Source organism: Crassostrea angulata, chromosome 10 (genome assembly GCF_025612915.1).
Source record: "Crassostrea angulata isolate pt1a10 chromosome 10, ASM2561291v2, whole genome shotgun sequence".
NCBI classification, from domain to species: Eukaryota; Metazoa; Mollusca; class Bivalvia; order Ostreida; family Ostreidae; genus Magallana; species Magallana angulata.
In genome coordinates, this window is record NC_069120.1 from 45,333,145 (window position 1) to 45,358,242 (window position 25,098).

The 25,098-nt window shown below is 31.7% G+C and overlaps 1 protein-coding gene across 1 annotated transcript; it reads left to right on the plus strand.

Annotated features, from left to right (window-relative positions):
* The first annotated feature begins 18,350 nt into the window (after nt 1–18,350).
* On the plus strand, nt 18,351–19,712 carry LOC128166706 (interleukin 17-like protein). The gene is made up of 2 exons (XM_052832025.1): nt 18,351–18,504; nt 18,831–19,712. Exons 1-2 carry the CDS (start codon nt 18,472–18,474, stop codon nt 19,398–19,400), a joined length of 603 nt encoding a protein of 200 aa, XP_052687985.1. The 5' UTR covers nt 18,351–18,471; the 3' UTR covers nt 19,401–19,712.
* The last annotated feature ends 5,386 nt before the right edge of the window (nt 19,713–25,098 follow it).

Below are 25,098 nucleotides of genomic sequence, written 5' to 3' on the forward strand. Positions count from 1 at the left end.
ATCTACAAAACACACAATTAACTTCAAATTAACTTCAATTCATGCATTACACAAGTTGTTTGTCATTTGTGACATCGTTTTCCACAATTGCAAGGTATTTAAACACGCTCAGATATACAAAATGAGAAAAGAAAGGTCATTCGAACTTCATTTAGGTTATTAAAGGCTGGTTAAACTTCCGTGTTCCGACGGATAAAAGTGTATTGTACATTTGTTAGAGGTGGACTATTCTATTATTATAAGAAGCGTGTTAGGTGATACATAGGGAACTATAGGTATAGTGAATAATATGTTAGCGAGTGAATTCTGGGGGACTAAGCAATTGTTTGTTTGTTTGTGCTGTATACATAGGTAATATTTATAGGTATAGTGAATAATATGTTACCGAGTGAATTTTGGGTTACTAAGCAATTGTTTGTTTGTTTGTTTGTGCTGTATATTTTCCCGGATAGAAATATCCATGGATTCTTCTTTCAAGTAACCACGATCAAAAAGAATATCGATTTCAAACGGAGGATCCGAATCTTGTCATAGGCAAACTTTAACCGACATATGGTCAGGAAAATTTTTTACGACTGCTTGCTTGTTGTTAAAAAAATTTCCGGAAAAAAAATCATGATAAATAAATCTCATTTATATTCTTCCATTAAAAAAAATCAGAAAAAATCCCTATCACGTTATTTTTGGTATTTACGACAGAAAATGATAAAAAAGAATAATGTCTGAATCTTGTGTAATTTGATCCGAATAATGGGGAAATTGGTTGGAAGAAGTTGTGGTCATTTGATTGGCAATTCTGCAATCGATTTTCAATTCTGATGAATATACATAGTGAATTTTTAACAAAGAGTTGAATATGAATAATCTTATAAAGAACACTTTTAAAAGTTTCAAATCACCATAAAATTTATTCTTTTGAGGAACATACATTAACAGCTTTTTCATCTATTTCTATTGAAAAAGAAAGAATCCGCACATAAAAAAAATCTTAGAAAAGGTAATAGTGTCTGTTCTAACAGATATTTAAATTTTTCCATAAAAAATTGGCAATAAAAAACTGTCAACCATTTCAAAAAATCCATAGAACGAAATACAAATTCAAAGCAGAGAAACACGGACCTCTAAAAAGATAGAGGTAGAATTAGTTGTTATGGAGGAGTGGGCATCCTCTGCTGACCGGTGTCGTATGATTTAAGGTCCGCCCCGTAAAATGGTCCGGGACGGACCATAAATGTTAACATTTAAGGTCCGCCGTTGCTCTAAAAAGGTCCGGTCCGTATAAGGAAAGGTCCGCCTAACATAAAAGGTCCGGGGTATATATTTTTTCATCTGTACTTTTTTTTCGATTTCGAGTATTTTGTTATAAAATAAGTGGTATTGTTTTGTAATTATTTAAAAGGAGTACTTACCCGAGTTGAGTTCGTAAACATCCATCACGAAGTGTAAAAGAAAATACATCATTTTACATGCAGTTAAAACTCACATTAAAAAAACAGTTTAAACCTGGGTTTTTTTTTTATTTCAACATTAATTTTGCCAGTTGATCTGATATAAACAGGAAATGTCCTCTTTTTGCACATCTTTCCAATATGATACACGCTTAAAAACGTGACCCGTTACAAAATGAAATATTTTTTTACAATTAAGTTAAATACCTATACATGCAAGCGGTACGTATTATTGCTGTTTTTTATTTGCACTAGGGGACATGTGTAAGTTATGCTAATTATAATAAATTGTTCAATTCTTCGATCCTTTTTTCTATTTTTATATTTTATGATCAGACTTTTGCCTTTGTTAATATCAAAGAAGGGGAGTATCCAAAGGAATTGATCTGTTCATTTAAGCATTGAATCATTATTTTTTGAAAGATATAGTCTCATAACTGCAGCGGTGTGTGCATACAAAATCTTTCAAAAAATAATGATTTAATGCTTATATTTACATTTTTTTAACATCTTGCCTTGTCTGCAAATGTGATTTATACGTCAAAATTTCTGTTTTATCCTAAGGGTAAGTTCAAATTAATGGAAGAGCCACTTTAACAGCCACAAGCGTGAACTTTGATTCTCGCTTGTGACGTTGCATTTTACAGCGTTCAACGTTTGTGACGTCATAATAAAACTAGTCATTCTAACCTTTGAGTACCTTGTGTGTATTACGGTCTTATAACTGCAGTGTCTTTTCAGACATTTTACATGCAAAAAATATTTGGAATGTAAATATAAGCAATTAAACACATGTAATATTAGCAAAGAGCCACATTCCTTCGGCTGTCTTAGCATTTTGTATCTTAAAAGAATTTAAGATGATTCAGTTTAAGAATTGCTTAAAAAGAAAATATTTGTGTGAAAAAGGCAAATGTTGACACCCCGGTAAAATTTTATTTTAGATTCCTGCCTGCTACACCGTTATATAGCATTCTTTTTTTCATAAGTATTATATTAACATTATGAAATGCATTTCTTGGCCCCTCCTCCAATTTAAAGAATTAAAAGGCTATTAGATGAAAATCAATACCGTCAGACAAATAGCCCAAACATCTGCTGACCGGTCACATCCGCCGTGTGCTCTTATTCGTAATCGGGGAAAAAACGGAAACTCCGTAGACAGTTAGGTGATTAATTATGGTCTGACAATTAGTGTGAAAAACATCAGTCAGCATGCAACCCCGTGGAAAATTGTATTTGCTGACAATGTCGTTGTATCGGGCATAGAACTTACGAAAAAATGACTTCAAACAAAACTGTTGATAGTCCTGTTTTATCAACTTACTTGTTAGTAACTTGCCTAGCCTTAGAAACTGTTCATACGAAGAGCATGCCCCTGTGTATCGAATTAACTGAGAGACAAAAACACCATATGCAGGTGATGAAGGTATATTGCTGCATAAGTAAGGAAAGTTGACAATAGAAAATTGACGTCATCGCGTTTATCTTCAAGTTTTGTTGTTAGGTTACCATCAATATCCATTTCCAGTAAAATATCACAATATGAAACAGATGACGCAGACTCAGTGGTATCTTTTATTTCAAGTTCGCTGCGATATATCAAGTAATTGTTTATTGATAATACGTCGTCAATATACCTGAATGTTGAGTTGAAGGCCATTTATAGCAAGTGATTTATTTATTTTCACGTACAAGTTTTCGAATAAATTCTGCTTCATAATAAATAAGATTATCAAATGCCACTGTACATATTTCTGTTCACCTCCTTATTTGTACCGGTAGGAAATGTGCAAGGCGATGTCAATTATTTGGAAAGTGGGGAATAGGGATAGGGGTGGAGATGGGTTGATTTTTTAAAACTTTTTGTGAATACATCTGATGTATATGCTACTTTGGAAATCATCATGACATGCAGTGTATGATTGCAAAACAGGATTCAACTTGAATTTTGGTTACCACGCCTGTGATGATATATGGAAATACCGATATCTTTAGTGAATTCCAAATCATACCGCTAAATAGATCCAATACACCAAAACAGAGAGAGAGAGAGAGAGAGAGAGAGAGAGAGAGAGAGAGAGAGAGAGAGAGAGAGAGAGAGAGCACATCAAAAAATTCCATTAAGAGAAATTCATGATGTTTTATCATCTTATGAAAAATTTTCTGTTTATATTTCATATACCAGATACTATTACCCCAAACGAGAACCCATCCTGAATATATTCAAAAAATCGAAAAACCAAAACAAAGCAACCAATCTTTGAAAATTATAACATGCAGTGAAAGGAGTTAAATATACCCTTTGTTCATGTCTTTTTCGTCAAGATTTACGTATCACATAAGTCTTCCTGTTAAATAATTATTCGGTAGTAGATATACCCAGATTAGAATCTACCGGTATAAAGTGGATAGTATTACACATTGGCATGAAATAGGAAATGAATATTTATTCCTAGTTGTATAGAATGTTAAAAAAACTTGTTGTATCGGTTTCGGTAGCCAATTGTTCGTATCAAACAAATTATATTTTACATGAGTCAAAAATGTATTGAATTTGATAAACATGTAAAACTTTACAAAATAGAATACATATGAAAAAATGCATTTCTAATCTTTTGAAATAATATGAAAAAGGAGAATTGAACTTACATGTACTTATAAAACTGCAATTTTGCACATTGATTATTGAATATTTCAATTCCGTAATGTTTATTAAAATGGAGAATTTAAATCACATGGGAAAGCCTGTGTGAATTTTTTTTTATTGTTATTAATTTTTGATGAACCATACACATTACACGACTTCATCACCACGACGGGATGAACACGCGAGTTCAACCAACCCAGAATATCGACGCAAATAAAAATTTATGAACCGCAGATACAACACGTTGATAATACATTTGCCTCTTTCATCTCTTAAAATAGAACTAAGCCAGTCAATCTAAAAATAACACCATGACGCTTTTGTATTATAATATAGATTACATTTAGTTATACATGTATGTTTAATACTGGGAAGAGGAACGCCGTGAACCCATAGTTCCTCTTTTACTACTTATCAAAGTTACATTTCTGTATTTTATATATAAATATACAGGTATCTGATATTGTGTCCTTAAGTCCCTAAATAAGAACAAAGATTTGATGAGACGAGGTTGTAACAGGTAGATCCACACCTGTTTACGAACAATACGGATTTATGCGTAGATAGTGAATCATTATTAGTGGTAAAAGGGCATTTCATGTTCACGACTCCCTGACAAAATGCAAATTATTGCTGTTTCTATGTTTGTTCCTTTTTATCAGCAAAATTGATTTCAATTTGTACACCCTCTCACTTCACTTGTTTGAAAAAGTATTACACCTTTAACAATATTATGAAATAAGTGATGCTTGCAAAACAGTTATCTTGATAGTAATGTTATCGCACGCACAGATACGTATTTGTATCAATTAATGTGTCCTTGCATGAAAGTGCATACAGACATTTGTCATTTGTGATAAAAAAGTGATTATTGTTAATTCGTTCAATTAATCTCTTAGCTGAATGTACGTTTGAAATATTGAAAAGCAAATGAATCTAAAAAAGTAATGCACTTCAAGTCATTTTTCGAACTTGATAATTTAAAGAAAGGATCACTTGAATGATGAATAATATAGAAACTAAAAACTTCTTGAAGGTGAATGTACATAACAAAACTAGAATAAAAATAGAATCAAATAAAGTGCCCGGCAAAATGTAAGTTTCCCCCGTGCAATATTAATTTTTACATTGTTTCTCTTATATTGCAATTAGATAAGTATAAATAAGTATGATTACGATATCAATTTATATCAATACAACCCGTTAATAGACCGAACTTCAACTTTAAATAGTTTTACCTGATATGAATTAACCTATAAGTTTGCTAATACATGAAACAGTTTGTAATTGTTTTATGAATACACAATGATTGTCACCTCTTTTTTCATTGGAATTGACTAACAGGAAGTAAAAACCCTCTGTAAATCTATATGCCAATCATTGTAGTCTGATCGACCCATGAAAAAACATCTCCAAGGCAAAGGCTTAAAACAAGAACGTTCATAGATGAAACACGTTGTTTGGCAATGTTAATAAATCAAAAACTGCTATGCTTCGCTTTTGTAAGTGTGTTCTTTTTAGCTACTTTTAAAGTCTCCGACTGAAAAGGGCATGGCTATAGGTAAAATGGGTCAATGTCACAGTATTAAATTCTCTCACTTCCGCGTGTCTACGGAAGGGAATGTGTCGAACAACGGGGTAGAGGTAACGATGTTCATCAAACCGTCTAGCGAAGCCATCACAGACTGAAAAGAAAACATGTAAATGACTGGTTTCAAAATTTGTTTTCATAAAAAGCCATCCTTAAAAACTTTATTACAGGGAATGTTCTTAAAAAATAACGCTAAAATTTCCTTATCGAAGTAAAACAGAGTGAATTATCAAAGCGAATTCCGTGTCAGTATTGATTTAAACTGAAAGCCTTTTCACGATATGAGTATCAAACTTGATATATAGTACAAGACCCAAGCTGTCATAGTTATTATAGATATTTTGGAAATACCGGTAGGTATGGCAATCATTAACAAAAATAAAAGGTACCGTAGTATAGATACATGTTCTCGCAGAATAATAGAGACTGTGAACAATATCTCATTTACATTGTATATGTTTTTGATCCCATTGAAAACCTATATTTATAATAATATAAAATCGATAAGCTAGTGAAATTATTATTTCTTAAATATATTTTCTAAGACTTTTATTCTTCACACACAAGTCTTTTGTGTGACTATTTTTTCCGATCATGGTGAATATCTATTTTAGGGAAGATTTTTTTTTTGGAAAATTTCTATCTTGCTAAACATGACTTGCAGAATTAAAAAAGACTACACGTTTACCCAATTTTTTTCAATTTTGTGACCAGTAAAACCGGATACAAGGTATTTCCACCGAAAAAAGGAAAACACACTTGTCTGCGTGGCCTCTTGCGCACTGTAAAAACTCGGGTGATAAACCTTGCATAATATTTTTTTTTATTTCTTTTCGTTAAGGAATCTTGTATTACAATTGTCTTCCTGTAGAAATTCCATCATGTACTCAGTCTACCCGATGTAAGAACGCCTTTTAAATCATACGATGGCATGGTGTGTGAGTGTATGTATTTATTGAAATGGCAAATAGAATTTTAAATAAGCTTTATTGAATTTTAACTAAAATCTTGTTGTTTTTTAGAAGTTGGTTCAGGGAATTGCCCGTATCTAATAAATGATATTGAACAAAAGTAGTAAATGTATATGTCTATTAAATGTAAAGTAACATTTGTATACACTACATTATAGATATAAGATAACTTTACACACACTCCATCGGGCCTTTATGCCATTATCAACCCAACAGGTGGAAAGAGAAGGATCCTCACAGCATTAAGTGGTGTATAGAAGGAGGAAAATTTAAATGTTTAGATATTAGCGTAAGACTAAATGTTGCATCACAATTGAAGTCGTCGATTGATTTATTAGTGTGCTACATTCATCTGCAATTTCAGTGTGTCTAAATCGGACTTGGACCATGTGATCAAACCAACTCAGTCTTTATCAAAAAATAGATGGCGCAAAATTATTGAATAACAAATATAACACGTTGTTAGCATTTTCATGTTATACTGAAAATCTTGAATTTATACTCTCAAAGGATTTTTTTAAGTGCAATATAAAATTCAAGTCATTTCAGATAATTTTAAATCTCAACCCAGTAATCAAAATTTCTCCAATGAGGCAGGTGTATGTCTGATTGGTAGTACATTTACATCAAAAGTTGTACATGTATATCAACAGGCAACATGCCTATGGCTCAATGTTATGGGTTCTCACATGTATACATAACTGTATTGATAAACAATATACATTTTTACCATACTTGAGATCGAGCATAGGCATCAAAGAAATTTCAATTTGCAATTTCATTTTTATACAAAGCGTTTTTATTTGAAAAAAAAAAACCCACGCCATTATATAATCAAAACGTATATAGACTAGGTTTGGGTAAAGGAATAGCTAATGAGTTATGATTATAGCACACGTAATAAATTAGCAAATTCACGTGTTGAGGATTATCTGAAATAAATTTTTGTTGTTTCTTTTTTTGTTTTATAAAACTGTGGGTTTTATTAATCAACAAATTATTCTCGTACTGTTTTCACTATGTTTCTTACTTTACGTCTTTAAACCTGATTTGTAAAACTTTCGTATCTCAGCTAGTCTATTTTCCTGTAATACTGGAATTGCAAAAAAGTGTAATGTGTATATTATGTATGTGTATATTGATATGATTCATTTTATAAAATAAACCGACCTGGTTTTCTTTGAATAAAGATAGACAATGATAATTCATGGTTTATAACTATTTCAAAGAAATTCTCAGTTTAGTATATGTTGAAAAGTTATGAAAGTAATTTTAAAATATCACTTCACGCTACGGTCTCACAGAGCAGGAAAATGCTTTAAGTACTACTCTAAGTTGTTCTGAAGCTGGTCACATAATTCAGGGAAAATGTTTAGAAGATTTAGCAGATTTCTTTATCGAGAATGGTGCAATGAACATTAAAAATAGAATGAAACTAAGTTTCAAGCAAAATTTTCAGTTTTTCCTTGCACACAGCACCCTCTGGTTTTAAGTGAGGGAGTAGTTTATTAATGTTGACTATTCAGACTATGTATTACAGAGTACGCGAATCGGTCACGTGTATTTGATCAACCAATGGGACTATGCACATTTCACTTCATAGGTTTTATTTGAATTTATATACAAGAAATGGTTTAACGCCTAATGAAAAACTAGTTTAACTTAAAAGGGTATATAGGATTTTTGTTGTACATGTACAAAAAGAATTTTATTCATCTTAGGGGTGATATCAATTTACGTTAAAAATTATTTTCTGTTTTAAAAGGATCTAAATACGGTAAAGCTAAAAAAAAATCACGCAGTTTGTTAATTCATGTACATGCAGCATAAAATGCAAGTTAAGAAATGACTAAATGTCTGTCTGTGCTTCGAACATACCCCACCTAGCAGCCGTAGACCTCCCATAGGACGATTTATTCTAATTGATACTTACTTCCGCTCTGTAAGATACCCACATTGTAAAAACTTCTTACAGGTTTAACCAAGGTTCATTAAAAAACTTACAGGTAAAAGATTTAAAGCTCTATTACCATTGGGGTGTCCAGGTAAATCCTGTTTAAAATAAAAAAAAAACATATCGCTCAGTAAATGTTGACCATTCTATTTAGGAACGTAACATAGACAACAATTGTAATGCAGGTAATAAAATTGACATGAATTATAAAAGACATATCGTGTGTCTGGATGGTCTTGCTGGTTGCTATTTTCAAAATAATATTCAGCATGTTTCAAGACATCAACAAACTGTCTGTCTGTTCATCAAACTGTTGTTAAGTTTAACTTTGGTCATATCTTTGATCTTAACACTATGAAAAAGTCAAAGTGAGAGGCTGGGGCTATATGTACATGCATACAATCAATACTTCTGATGAAGGTCATACGTGTATGTAATATTTTATAATATAATATCATGTAAATATATATAAGTCGTTCCGTTATTTTTTCACGAACACAATTTCTTTTGTCTATAGTTTCTTCGTCTTGGCTATGTTGCAAACATTATACTCATTCTCTACCCCCGGTGTATGTTAGAATACAAAAATCCGTGGTTATGCTTGAATATTTCTTGATGTTTATTAACCCTTTAGATAGCATAGTGTTTAAAATATATACCTGTACTAAACAGCATGTTAAACTATTCTAATTTGCCGATGCATTGTGTCTTTAACAGGGACAAAAAAGGAGAAGAATTCTGTACCAGGAAATGATTTAACATTTTAATTTAATGCATCTTTTGTATTTTACATGCCAAGTAGACTTCCGTATGCATTATATGTCATTTATAAATGTTCTAAAATATACTACATGTATGATGTTTGAAATGCCAGGTGTTTATAAATCAGCCAATCGTTGCTGGTTTTATCATTCGGTCCTTGGGTATTTCCAAGACAATGCACGGGAAGGTTTGGTTACAGGGTGCAACTGTGATCACATATTCAAAATTCAAAATATCCTGACAGAATATGCAAGATTGTCAAACAGTGTACAAATTATTGAATTTGCGGCTGTGATGTGTCATTTTAAATGTTACTTTCCAAAAGAATACTTTGCTATCTATATTGTATTATATCTTTTTATTGTTAGTGTCTTTAATTTTACATAATTATTAACATTTGCTATTCACTGTTCGATTAATTATGACATTTTGATAAATAAATATAAAAAAAACAGTGTAAAGGACATGCAAGTACATTTATTTTACTGTCGGTGTCAATGCAAGTGTATGATATGTATATAACACTTACTGCTTCTTTTGACATCGGCGGTTACTAGTTTATTATGAAGCTTTATATCAGCGTATACGAGCATGGATTAAAGGAAAACGACGTTAGTTATCGTTGAATACGCAAGATTTGGATAATTTTGAAACTAGTTACGAGCACGCTGAAGTTCTGTGTTACTATAATGTGATTTATCTTCATGAGAATCAAATATTTGCATGAATATCATTCAATGAATGATAGCAAAAGTTTAAAAGTCAACCGTATCTTTAATGTGCACAAAAGGTTATCTATGAAGTGTCATTTGTTCCCCGGTGTGTTGACACAATCATGCACGTTGGCAAGCTGCTAAGAAATCATGTAGCCTTGATATAACGCATGCCAAACCTATTTGTACATGTAATGCATTTCTAACTTTCATACATGTAAATGCAACTTACACAGGACGTTTACGAACATTATTCCCTAGCTATCGGAGGTTAATCAATACAAAGCAAGAATAACGATAGGCTTCCAAGTCTGTATAAAGTATCTGAAATATGTTATACATTATCTCATTTATCAATAGATAAATTAAATCATTTTTGTTTCTGCCAAAGCCAAATGTACCAGTTAAGAAATGAATTTGCTACATGCATACACAAACAAAAGGAAAAATGTAGTTGCTAGGCGATGCAGTTTATGTCATATTTGGAGATTTCAAATCTCCCGAGTTGTTCTTTATGTAATTTGTCAAACTACGTAAGCTTATGAGAAAAAAAATTCAAATCGATAAACTGTGTATCAAGTTAGCTAAGAATGCACTGGGTTCTTTTTTTGAAAAATATCCCATTAAGCTCAATAAGGTTTAAACATTCATTCCTGGTATATAAAATATTATATGTTATTTTGACTACACCCTGAATAATATTTTTTCGATGTGCGTTAATATCGACGATATTAACGCACTTTAAATTTTTCTTTTCAAAATGCGTTGACTTGGTCCCAAAAATTAACGCACTTTGACATTTTTTTTTTTTCAAATTGGGTATATTTTCAAAGTGCGTTATAACATACGATCTTCGTTTCATATCCAACTTAAATTTATCATTTTTGTAACAAACATTTCATGTGTTATACGGGAGTTGGACATACCTTAGACATGCGTTCCACACAAATGAAATACGCCAAGCAGAGATGCGTTTTCTACAAGCTGTCATAATATAAGCTGTATTATTAGATAGATTTAAGCATTGAATGCTTATTATGGGGTATCTTCGGTCCTATAAACACAATAGGTCGTTCTGACGAATTGAATACCGCGCGGTATGATGATTTATCTGCACGGCCTGCGTATTAAAGGACCGACGATATCAAAAAATAAAAATTCAGTGTTTATAATTAAATTTAAATTGATGTTCAATAGTATGAAATATTTGTGTATCGCCATTATGTACGCTCTTTGTCAGGGATATGAAATATAGCTTGAACAGCCATAAAACATGTTATTTAGTTCGCTTCTGCTGCTAAAAATATAGTGCCAAAAACTTGGTCTAGAAAACTCTTTTTTATTAACGACTAGATATGATTATTTTTCATTAGTACATATCAAATTAGTTAGGAAAGTTTGAACGTTTCGTTTAATCTTACAGTAATTAATCTATTCAAAACGCGTGATAACGTTTACTTGTGCTCATACGCCGTGATAAGATTTGGTGTGTTATGGAAAATTGAACGTCACAGACTTCCATTGAAATCAAAAGGGGAAATATATACTGAGTGTAAATATAATAATATCAATTTAATTGTCTTTATTAAAAATATATATTTTAGTTATATTTCATATTTTAATTTACATTGTAATAAATGTTAAGAACAATAAAACTGATATACTTATTTATTTATTAATATACTTATTCTCATTTCGATCGAAAGAAGTAGTTTTGACTTATACTGAACTTGACCCTCCTACAGACATGAAGTACTGTAAGTCTTATCCGGTAAAGCTAAATAATAAATAGTAACTTGTGGATTAAAAAAAAGCGATATGTTACACGTTCGCTATATATCCGTTGTCATGACGCCATCTATAGACATACCTTAGAATAAAAGGTATTTTTTAAATTTAATTTTTGTGACCATAGTGAGTTCATCATCATTTTTACTACAGAGTAAAATGTACAAAAACAATATGAACAACAATATAATTGAAAACACTGTTGGAGAACTCTTGTGCTATACATTTCCTACTGTTAAATAGATGTTTATAAGTCAACACACATATATATATATATATATATATATATGTATAATATGGATTTTAATACTTGTAAAAGAATTGGTCAGATCATAGATCTTATCCTTTTAGAATCGAAACCCCTGTGTGTGTTAAAATATACCCAGAACGACATGTTTGATTAATTGATTTTCAATTGTTGTTCTTTGGAACTGTGCACATGTAAACGTTTCTCAATGAAATACTTTTCCCTACTTAAGCTCTTAATCTGTTACTATTGGCTTGTGCTGGCCAGATATCCGGGGAGGTTTTGGCTTTTTTCTCGGGGCGTCACAGGTGGATCCCCTCAAACTTCACACCTCAAGTTTATCGGGCGTCCGATATTCTATGCTGTCATGACAACCAAACAACATAATTTGATTGACCAAGTGTCATATCTATTAACTTTTTAAATGGAAAAGAAATCGTTTTGATATGACTTTTAGAATGTTTAAGGTGTTTGTTTAACAATCTAGGTCAAACCAACTGCTGAGAGAGAGAGAGAGAGAGAGAGAGAGAGAGAGAGAGAGAGAGAGAGAGAGAGAGAGAGAGTTTGTTTTCACTTTATTAAGAACTGTTGATTAACTCTTAGATATTTAACTTTATTATTCAGGCATTAAAAAAAATCAAATTTGATTACTGTAGACGTATTTTTTTCCACGGGGTCATAATTCCGCGGAATCACAATATCAATTTAATCCGCGGGTAAAAATTTACGCGGATTCTTTGAATGAAAAAAAAAATAATTTGAATAATTATAATAAATTTGGTTCTGAGCGATTTTCATTACCTAGAATTTGTCCAACTTTGGACTTAAATTGTAGGAACTGTTCACTGTGAACAGTAATTATCGGTTGTGGACTGATCGGTAGTCATTAGTTAGCCGTCAAGATGTTACGACGCTGGCTAAAATCGTCTTGTGAAACGCCACATATTTGATTAATAGCAACTGTCAATTCATGGTTTCACATGTAGTTTAAATTATGAGTTGATCAGTTTTATCACTTAAAAGTCAGAGCACAAAGGGATCTAAAAATTGCAGTAAAAACACGGGTCTTAGCGTATAGTTAATTGGGTCATTGAAAGACACACCCGCTTGGGGCTATTTGTCGTCTGACACGTGCCGTTATCTCAAGCGGGGAGAAGTTTAAATTTCATGCAAGTAAATTTACAGAAAATTCAAATTCTTTAGATTAAATTTTTTATTAAGTGAATTCTCAATACAAATTTGACAGTTTGAATAGATAAAAACGATATACACTGGGTACACGTATATATGCAAGTGTTACATGTATAGAATGTAGTAACCTCCAATTATCCCTATTCATGTAATGCAATTTTAAAATTTCATTCCAAAATGCACTTTAAGTACACTGGGAACAAATTCCGCGGAAAATTTGTGCCCGCGTTCATAGCGTAAATTAATACCACGCGGACAAAAGTACGTCTACAGTATATGATTACATACAAACTGGATTAAATAAAGACTTTCTAAGTAATATAAATGTTCTTTACCACTAACAAAAGAAATGATAAGATACTTCAAATATCAAATTGAGAAATACTCAATATTTTTAAATGGTGCGCAATCATTAAAGGTGTCATTTACTAATTAACAATTTTTAATTAGTCATGGGCTCATTGATAATTGAAAATTATTAATTAGTTAAAGACAAATGGATAATCAGGAAATTATTGGGAGGTAAAATATTCCAATATTGATTCCTGCCATTCTTTAAAATATAAAGTCTATTAATCTATTCGTACGTGTATAGTTTGGGTGTAATGTTAAGTATTTTTTTCTATCTATTTCCTGTCCAGTATGTGATTGTTCAAGTGATACAATGTCATTTACAATATCATTCTAAACATAGAATAAAAAAAAGAAAGAGTTGTAGATTTAGACTAAAATTAAATTGACACAGATTACCTCTTTTTGTACCCCGTCCTAAAACCTGGCCAACATTCTCTAATCCCAAATCCCAATTAAAACTTTTCCCGACAAAAATCCCCAAAAAGTCATTAAACATTCTTATGATATAAAAAATGAATTCTGCTTTATGATGTGTACTGCAACATCATGAATCAAAGTATACATACTCTTAGAATCGGAACCATAAAACGTTGTGTACATATCGCAACAGTTTCGATCTTTTTTCACACATTACAGCATTATTGTAAATAATAGCATTTATGTAAATTGTGATATGGTATTTTTATGCCAGTACCAAAAATAATAGTCTAGTCATAATATAATTGTAATTCTAATTTTTGAGTATTTTTGAGTATTTAGCTGATCTTCTTTAATTGTCTACATTAGCCAATCAGAGTACGGCGTTTTTTATGAACTGTCAGCTGTCAACTAGTTTATAAATACCGCAATCAAGTTTTATGTTTTTCTATCAATTCTAGCCAGATCAACAATATTACATAAACATGTATATTATTTATACAATTGTCCATGCGGGACCATCCTTTGCAATACCATAAGGACATTTGCGATAAAGTTGGGGTGAGCTGAATAGTAAATTCAGCGAATCCTTCTCACGTAATCTTTGTATATACACCATTATTATCGTTATCCTGACATTTACAAATGTCAACTGTTAGAGTAATAAAAACAGTCAGTTTTAAGGATATTCTGCTTTCTTTTTTTTTATAAAGTCTATGATTCTTTACTAACTAAAGAATAAAGCGGTACCCAATTTTACAAAGATATTTTAAATCAAAAGCTTGCTTTATGGCTTTAAATGTATACTCTATTTGGCAACTGATTGAATTCGGTTCCTTTTGCAGACATCTCCATGCCTTTTGTCGTCTGTCCTCTTGTCTTCTCTATCAAAGAATTGTCTTTAATTGATTCATTTTATATTCTGCCGCTTTCCATGTCATGAATCGCCGATATTGTTAACTGAATCGATGGTTATACTTACAACCAACGATAAATACTTTTATCTGTTATTAACAATTTATTGTTGAACTTTATGGAAAAGGTGTGCGGAGAAAAAAAAACCCGCAGCCATCATTTCCACGTCGCTAACTTGAATGTAATTTCATGCTAGGGTCCATCCTTTTAAAACTACATAGAATAGAATTCATAAATTCCATTTGAATAAACGGAGCTGTTGTTTTTATGAACAAAAGAAAGAAGAAAAGATAAGGAAAACAATTTGACACTTTTCTGGAAATACCATTTTAAGAGATATTTAGCAATGTACACCAGATATACATCAAAGGAATTTTTAAAAAAATCCTTACTATTCATTGTGTTGGAGGGGGGGGGGGGGGTTAATATATTAGGTACATCAGGTAAAAGAAAATCCAGAAGGAATTAAAACCTGACAGGATTTCCATGACCATATACCTGAGTATATCGTCAGCGAACAGGGAATTCATTTCGTAGCTCATACATAACTTCCTTCAATTAAATCTCCATGGATGGATGAATGAAAGATCGTAACTGCGGAAATAAATCAATAAAGAAAGAAAAAAACCCTTACATATTCAAATTGTAGGAGAAAAATAATCGGGGTCTATTGAATCTAAATATCATTGGAATGGAAAGACGGGGCTGTTTGATTTGTGATAAGAGACCAACAATCGCTAATTTTAAAACTAAACCATATCCGGTTAACAAATACATACAAAACCAGGTCAAGGTCAAACAAAAGTCTCGAGTTCAGTTTACTTCCTCATTCTGATTTTTAACTCTGTAAGCGACCGTAAATATCTGATTGAAAATGAATTCGATTTAAATTATGTTCTATAGCTGTCGCATATTTGTATACAGTCGTGGATGGGACTTGTCAACGTGTAAATACTGGGACCTAACGCTTGAACAGCACAGAATTCAACTGGTTGAGAAAGAACGTATCACTATATATATATACATGTAGTTTGAAATAAATAATATGAAGATGAGGATGACTAGAGTAAATTCAAAGCTCTATTCCCAAAATATTTCATATGAATTAACAGCTCTATTCCCAAAATATTTTTATATAGTTATGTACAATAAGAATTTATTAGGTTCATACTGAAAAAACAAATTAGACCTTTAATTTTGTTAAAGGCACAATTATTGTAAATATATGTATATATTTATCTTTTCTATCAAAAGAGAGCCATCGTTGGTTTGAACATATTTTATTGTATATATAATATACAAAGGGTTCGAACACAAGTTCTTGCAATTTACAAGGTTCTCACCCTTCGTTGAGCCATTGTTGAAAGAAAATAAGGTAAAAGCAAAATATAACGTGTAAATGAAAAACAAACAATCATTATATCAAATTAGTTTTTGATTGTGATACAATGAATATCAGATGAATCAGAATCAAACGAGGTAAATAGAATAAAAATTAAAAAAAAAACACCAGTGAGTTTATTAATCACGGGATAAGGATATGAACTTGAATAGAATTCTGCTGGTAAATATTTCCCTCTTAAATCGTATGTGGAGACTAAAGATGGGGCTACTTGGCGTAAAAACAGCAGACACTGGATAAAGTGAAGATCTGCTACTTATGACAAGGAACGTACAATTGTCATCTCTTGCAACTCGAGACGAGAACAAATGGAGGCGAGGACTCGTAATTATCTGTTTGTTTGGCTTTCTCTCATTGAAGAGCCGAGCTTCTGAATGGCTGCACATTTATGAACTAGTGGGGGAAAATTAGAACGTGAATGCCGCATCAAAAAGGTGTATGCTAACCGTAGGAAACGATGACATGGAGGCCGTATGAAAACAGGAAATCGGCACTCCTCGGAACTGTCAATTCACTCGGAGGAGAGTCCTATGTCATCCAGTCATAATCCGATGTTAATATTAATGAATGGGATTGATTTCCATATGATGAAAGACCGATCCATTGCTCTGTATCTACGTGTAACTATGTTAGTAACAGTTTTTCATTGCAAATGTGCATGATAATATAACGACCCCCCCCCCCTCTCCCCCCCTCCCCCCGACGCTTCTGTTTTAAACCACGATGGTCAAAACCGCGGTGCAAAAGAGCAAAATATTTCATCTTGAAAAATAAAAAAATAAACATGAGTCAATTGAAAAAAAATTAGCGAACGAAAACAACACACTTTCAACATGAAGTTTGATAGATAAAATTTGAAACACCACACTATAATTGATTACTTGATGAAATTGACATTTATTCATGAAATGAAAAGTTATGCCTGACACAAACAAGCATCAACTTATTTATCCGTGGATTTCATGTCATAAAACTGATTGTTTTTCCGCATGCAATCTACCACCTGTCTTATACAGCTGTGTTCAAGGAGCACAAGAGCATTATGTCCGGAATAGGGAATATATTCTCTATACAAATACAAGGTCTTCCAACCCCATACAGGCATTCGTTATGTGGCTTGGAATTTCTTACGTGATCTATGGAATTTAAAAATTTCTAATGGAATCATTTCCGATATCAAGTGTCTAAGGTTGGTGAAATAACTTTGTATTAAAACATAAATTATAGTTTAAAAAGCATTTTGATACATAAATATCATAATTAAGAAGTCTAACTTCTGGCTTCATAAGGACACCATTTATAGTATCTCCGAGATGAAGGGCCAAGCGAGGCTATGTATATGGATACTAATAAGACTATTTTATTATCAGAAGGTAATTAGATAAAATAGATTAAGACATAGGTAAATATCATCTACAGTGTATATTTATAGAGTGACTTAAAAATTATATCTTCAATCTCTAGAGTCAATCTATCGAAAAAAAATCGATCGACCAAACGATTTCAATACTACATGAAATAATTATTCAATTTCATTATAATTGTGTATGTAAGCATACGTTGAAATAAGTTGTAAATCATAACTCAGTCTGAATAACTTGTATATAAATTTCATCTTTTTTTTTTAAAGTAGACAAAACTTAATTTCTTGGTCATTGTTTGTCTTGATTCGTTAAACAACTTCCAGATATTGGGAAGTAAATTGATAAGAAGTCTGAGTTAAGTGCAGCCAATAATTTAAAGAAATCGTCAATGAATAGTAAATGTACGGTAGTCTGTTCGCTAGAGGACTTAAGATATTTAAATCTTAACCAATCGCATGTCGGGAATCCTGTGTAGCTGTAATCTAAATATAGAAAATGTAAACAAACCACTGGGGGTGTTAGCTTCCGGCACACACATGTGTGGCAAATAATCCTAAGCAAGAAATTTTCCCCTTTCTGTCCAAGAATATTTGGGCCCTCTATAAATATGGCAGAATTTGATTCTGAAGCAGCATTCTTCGAGAAGCAATTCAACTATCTAAAGCTAAAACAAATTAAGACAAAGTTATAAAAAAAAAACCACAATGGGCAACTTTTTTCTTTTTGCAATGACATTGGTAAGTTGTGTGTTCACTTCAAGATAAATATTTTTTCACAGTGTAATACAGTTTATGAATTAGTTTTTCCTTCACTGGTTTTTATTTATCATCTTATTTTTTATCGACAGAAAAATATATAAAGAAGTTTATTTTTTTGTGAAATTCATACTTTTTTTTTACAGCATTTAATTGAATTAATATTAATACATTCATATGTAATTAGATTCGAATCTTTGTACTTATTCTTAAAACACACTGAGCAGTGTAAACAGTACACATTTATAGAAATAATTAAAAGTAGCCTTACAAATAAAATGACTTTGATTTTTAAATCTGTTCTACAGGTGGTGTGTAGCGTGATTGTCCTTCTGACCGGGGTAGCAGACTCGGCCGTCATTTGTTCCGAGCCCACGAATCTTGCTGAACAGTACTCCCAATACATGGCGAACGCCACAGTGTCAAACATGCTGGAATACCTCGAGTCCTCAACTGCTGGAGGAGTGGCCTCAGACGAAGAGGAACAGCTTATTTACGGTAACAGAATCTGTCCTTCCAGCATCAAAGCCATCACCACTGACCCCAAGAGTTCTGTGTTCGAAAGAACCACTTGTCCGTATTTCCTCGTAGCGTCCCACCTTTCCACCCGCTACCCAAAGATAATAACTGAGGCTCGATGCAAGTGCTCAGGTTGTGTTCCCCTGGAGGAGAACGGCCACAGCGACTTGACTCGCTGCGAGCCCGTCTACAGGCCAGTGAGAGTTCTATCCAGGACCGGTAACTGTGTTAACGGGGTGTACCAATACGCAGCAGCCGTCCACATGAAGCAAGAAGGCTGTACCTGTGTCAGAAAAACAGAGGCTCTGTCTGGATCGGGCTCAGGATCTAACGGTAGTGATGATCCAATTCCCATGTAATGGTCTGACCTAGGTAACAGTACATTCCTACCAAATGTCTTTCAAATTGCCATTTTATTTGGCAACAATACTCAGATGTGTGAAATTTCCATGAATGTGTGTAAGTGCTGATTATTTATTGAGCTTAAAATGTGTTTGTATTTTTTGTAGCCGTTTTTTTTTTTTTACAAGTAATGCATTTTAAATGATGTGATTTATCATGAAGATCTTTTTTCAGTTTATTTTTTATACTGACTTTTATTTTATATGAGAACTTTGTAACGCAATAACATTTATACAAAGGTTGTTTAATAAATTTTACTCTTTTTTAAATATTGACGTTGTGGTTTTTAATCGTATATTTACTCTCATGTCGCAAAAGTCATCGAAATGACTGCATGCTATCTGTTGCATTCTTCGCATCGGTAAAAAAAATCTTGTATAAAAACCATAAGATCTTACATTTTGTTCAGTTTTAACTTTAACTTTCTGTGAATATTTAATTTTAAATTCATAAGGAGGCGTAATTTGTTATAGATAAGGCGAAAACTTATTTTTAGATAATAGTGCATCATAAGAAAAGTGTTTCCTATTCGAAACGAAGGACATTAAGTTTAAGGAAGAATTTAAATTCTTGAAAAAAAAATATCAACATATTTGAAAATTTTCACTTCTACGAATGAAATTTCAAAAATGGTTCCTACTATGGAGTTTAAGTTACGAACTCATAAAGCCTAGACCGAGGTCATAAAAGCCATGGGAAATATTCAGATCGGAAATTTTATTGGAAATCATGTTCCTACAACGGACCCATTAAAAACATAAACAACAGACTGATGAGAGTGATCAGATGGTATAAGCACTTGTTCAACATTATTATCCGGAGCTTAATCGATCAGTTCCAGAACCACTTAAAATTTGAAATAGTGATGGAAAATTTGGAATTGCTTGCATTGTTTATAGATGACAATAGCATTTTGATGATTACTTGTGCAATATTATAACAAATAAATCATACAGCTTGAAATTCCTGGGCAAAATCTAATATTTCCTTCGACTATGTACCATACGACTTCCTGCGGACATGATACGATAAATGCAATTGCTCCAACACAATATAAAAGAAAAATAATTTTTTTTTTTCACACTGAAGTTAACAGTATGCATATGGCGTTAAAACTACAATTGCAATGTTGGTATATTTACAATGATAAGCGTTGGCACATTTTGCAAACTTTCGAAAATGTTAAAATATTCCATAGCAATTGCATCGTCGGAGAGCCACTGCCAGGCTAGCATTCTTTACTGACCGTGGGCCAACACGCTGAATTTTTCTCGTTCTCATAAAAAATTCAATTAGTTTTCTGATTGACTTCTCTATACTACTGTGAAGGAAATGTCAGCAGTCATGGATTTAGAATCATGAATATTCATGGAAGCGAGAACATTTTAGTGAATTTGCTTTATGGTAAGGAAGTGTATGCGAGACTGCAGGTAGTGGGGTCGTGGGTTGAGGACGATTTGAGATAATTTAAAGATAACTCAATTTCGAAATTATAAAAAGATATTAATAAAGATATAAATTCAAATTAACATCGACATTTAATAAACTCTCCAGGAATCCATCAAGTTCATGTAGAAATGCTGAAAGCTGACGCGATATTATTCATTTTCATCGTTTGTTTGTATCGGTTCACCATTTCTCAGTTTGTTTACAGACAAATATTGATGGTTACTAAAATTTTGCTTCCTACCAACTGTTTTTTTTTTGTAAATTTTGAAATAACGGTCTGGTATCGATGTTAAGAAATATATTTTCAGGATTTTGTTTTAACCACCTTCCAGATTATAAACAATTTATTAAGGACATATATTTCAAAATAAAATTGATTCAATTATGAATACAATACAGTTTCAAATCAAACAAGTTATAACATTATAAATCAATACTAAAACAAAAAGCTAAAAAAAAATAAATAAACTAAAAGAAAAATCGTATCATCAGTTAGAAAAATATTTAATAAGTGAGTCGTATATAGATATGAGAAAAGAATAGAAATAAATCTTGCATTTGTACTCAAATGGATCTCACAAAGTCAAAATGTTTTAACATGATACGATTTTCAATACAAAACGACCCATAGAGCCATTATTTAATAATATAGATATTTATTGCATAAACATAGATTCCAACACAAAATATTTTTTTGAAAAAAATTACCAAAATGTAATTTTTTCCATAACTTCGTGCAAAGGATGTGTTTTGTTCCGCGTGATTTTTTTTGGCTAAGTATAGAGAAAGGGGGGTCACTGTTACTAAAATATATCTAAAAATTTTTTTAGCCACCTGTCGAAGTTCCTCGCGTACTTAAATAAATTTGAAAATCATGAAATTTTGTTATAAAATATTCAGCGTTTTAAACTTTTAAACAAATTTTTAAATGGACTGCATATGGAGTATTCATATCACTCTAACCCAAACAAATGAAAATATAAACTAATTGAAGAGTTCTAAACTGATCGCTTCTTTAATCCTTGGAAAACTAAGTAAAATTGACAATGTTATACGCAGTGAGATTTTAAAATGATCAATGAATGTGACATTTATATTGTACGAGCTTCCTGTTTTTTTCTGTAGCCCATATAACACTTTTTAACAAGAGCTCTTCTTGTGACGTAGCGCGGGGGAGGATAAGCCGGATGTACGTGTATCTTCAACAATTGACGGAATAAGTAGGACTACCTACTACTATAGAAGAGGATCTATAAAAAGAACGACCTTCAACTATATACACGTGTATAAAACTTACTTATATTATAAACTATAATTAGTTTATTTTTTCTTATTTTGGTGAGCAAGACTTTAACTTTAGGTGTGATTGTTAACTATGTAATTTAGTCTTTTTTCATTTGTTTTTAAAAACTTTTTCCAACATATTGCTATATTTATGTTAAGTAATAGATGCTTTCATTTCTAATCACTGAGTATGCTAAAAAAACTTTTGGTTATCGTCGTTTGCTGTAATACGCTTATGGAGTGATTAAATCTAATTATTTGTTGAACGAGAGTTGAGTATGTATTATAATACCATATTGCAACTTTGTTAACTAGTCCACCATTACATGCAAATATCAATGAACACTTTGCCTTAATTAAATGAACGGAGATTGAGTGTATGAAACCCACCCTACATTTTAATTTTTGAAATAAATATAACATAATTAAAAAGAAAACAATTAAAAATGACACACAAACTGAACGTCATATAATTTTTCGAGGGAGAAATCAAACAGTAAACTATCTTGTCAATCATCCATTGTTTCCAAGCTACGCCAGTGGACATCCTGTTTCTGCTGAAAGCTCATTCCTCCCACTCACATATGAATTAAGACACGTTCCTTTTGAACAGAGCGGATTAGACAGACCCGGACACACCAGCAAAGACATACCCCGGGCTACCGATATTTGTATATTTTAAATATTTCAGCAACGCCTTTCATATTGTTGAGGTACTGGTTATTTGAATAAAACGATGAACAAGAGCTTTTTTCCTCTTCATTATGTTAGCAGTAAATTTTAGTCCTTATAGTGAAAAAAAAACCTTAGTGGAAATGATACCTTTCCCAGTAGTACAATGTAAGGACTAAGAGAATCATTCATTATTACGTGAATATGGATAGTGAAATTTCACCGAGAGGTCTAGAGCGAGACTCTGCCATAGACCGTGATTCTTAGCCACGAGGTGGAATTTCAATATCCCACAAAAGTATTTTTCTTGCATTATCTTACATTAAAAACATAGTCTGACAACTTTTATTGTGACATTCAAAGTTTATTTTAGATTTATTCTTCCGGGCATTACAAATATCACAAGTCAAGAAGAGAGCATACGAAAATTTGAAAATATGCAAATTGTAATCAATAAAAAAAATTTATTTAATGGATTAGCTTATTCCATAAATGATTTTCGTACAGCATACGATGTTAGTTTACATTTTACAGCTGCGTAGTAATATGCAATGTGAGACAGAAAAATCTCACACTGCTGTCTCACACAGGACAAACCTACATGTATCTTGCACTTGTGATAATAAGAGAAAAAAATATCCTATTTGAAGCAGATATATATTTGATACATGGTTGTATTACAGAGAGAATACGGTGATTTTTATTCATGAAATACTTAGTAAAAAATCAAATTAGAGACACTCTTGCTCATTACTTTCAATTTTTAAAGCATTTCATTTTCCCATATCTGTGTTAAACAAAATCGTATGGTATTCGTTCAGATATTTACTACATACAGGAAAAGGTCGTTAGTTTTATTTGAGAATCATATAAAAGAAAAATCATAGGTAAAAATTTTATATAGATTTCAAAAATAATTGTGTTAATGAATTTATTTATTTGACAAGTAAAAAGCTATCAATGCAATTAGTTTAAAATTTAGATAGACAATAAAAGTATTAATATACATGTAATTTTATTATCAGTGTTTAAAAGAATTTGTTTTAGATAAACAAATACATAAATATTGCAATTGTTTAATCAATAAACGTTAAGATATGTGCAACAATAATCTCTCATTACAAAGTGTAATTAATTAAATAAGAATTCATTACAATATGCTATGCTACAACAATTATGTTAAACAGGAGTAATAATAACAAGATAACAAATGTAATAACTATGTAATATATATTTCAAAAGTATAAACATTATATGGCACAAGTGTTGTATACAATAAGAAGCCAATTGTTTATTATGCGTTAGTTTTTAATAAAAATGTAAAATCAAACGCTCTGTACGATTAATTCAAAATGTTATTACAAGCATTATTTTTGGACAAGAAAAAATATAAAAAATCAAATTCTCTTAATTTATTACCCAAATAATGTTCAAAACAAAACACCAGATTACATAATGCATTGTTATATTGGTCATTTTGATATGCGACAAATAAGAAAAATTGCAATGTCATTGTTGATCAAAAATAAAACAATTACCTTTATGATTGAATTTGAAAAATATGTCCAAACGTTAAGATGACCAAATGGCGTCGTTGTCATTTTTACAATCATACATTATTTTTTTAAAGAAGATAAGCTTCGTTAAAAAATGTAGAAAAAAAATATTTCAAAATATAGAGTTCTTCGCTTTAAGGGTCCTCCACCCACATGGGAAAGTTCAGCTCATTCTTCTAAATTACTTAAAGGCATGGATATCTAGCATGTGTTTGAATTGAAAGTGACCCCCAAAAATCATTTTTTTTTTGGGGGGGGGATTGACTTTTTTTTTTTTTTACCGCTGTACATGAAAATCAAAGTCCCTGCAGTATTCAAACTCAGAACCTGCGTGTTAGTAAACCATTGCGCCACATACATTGACAACAGCATTTGACGATATAAACTGTTTCAAAATGCACTAAAATCGCCACATTGTGGCGAACTGTGATAAATAGAAGAAGTCACGCGGTGTCGAGGATCCTTTATAAATATGAACACCAACATCATATCTAAGTTTTTTTCATACATGAAATTACCGGAATCTAAACCGTTTATAGTTATATACTAAAGTTAAAATTAGAATATAACGCTAACCGATGAAGGCCATTTTATAACATGTTTTGTACCTCCAAATAAAAAATGCTTTAAACTAGTTCTAAGAACTGTATAACCGTTATGGAATTTGATTTTGATAGTTTATGTACAATTTGAT

Excerpts from the sequence above, each read along its gene's own strand:
- LOC128166706 (XM_052832025.1), top strand. The coding sequence starts at position 18,472 with ATGGGCAACTTTTTTCTTTTTGCAATGACATTG. Across the intron at positions 18,505-18,830 it reads TTCTTTTTGCAATGACATTG|GTGGTGTGTAGCGTGATTGT; the intron begins GTAAGTTGTGTG and ends TCTGTTCTACAG.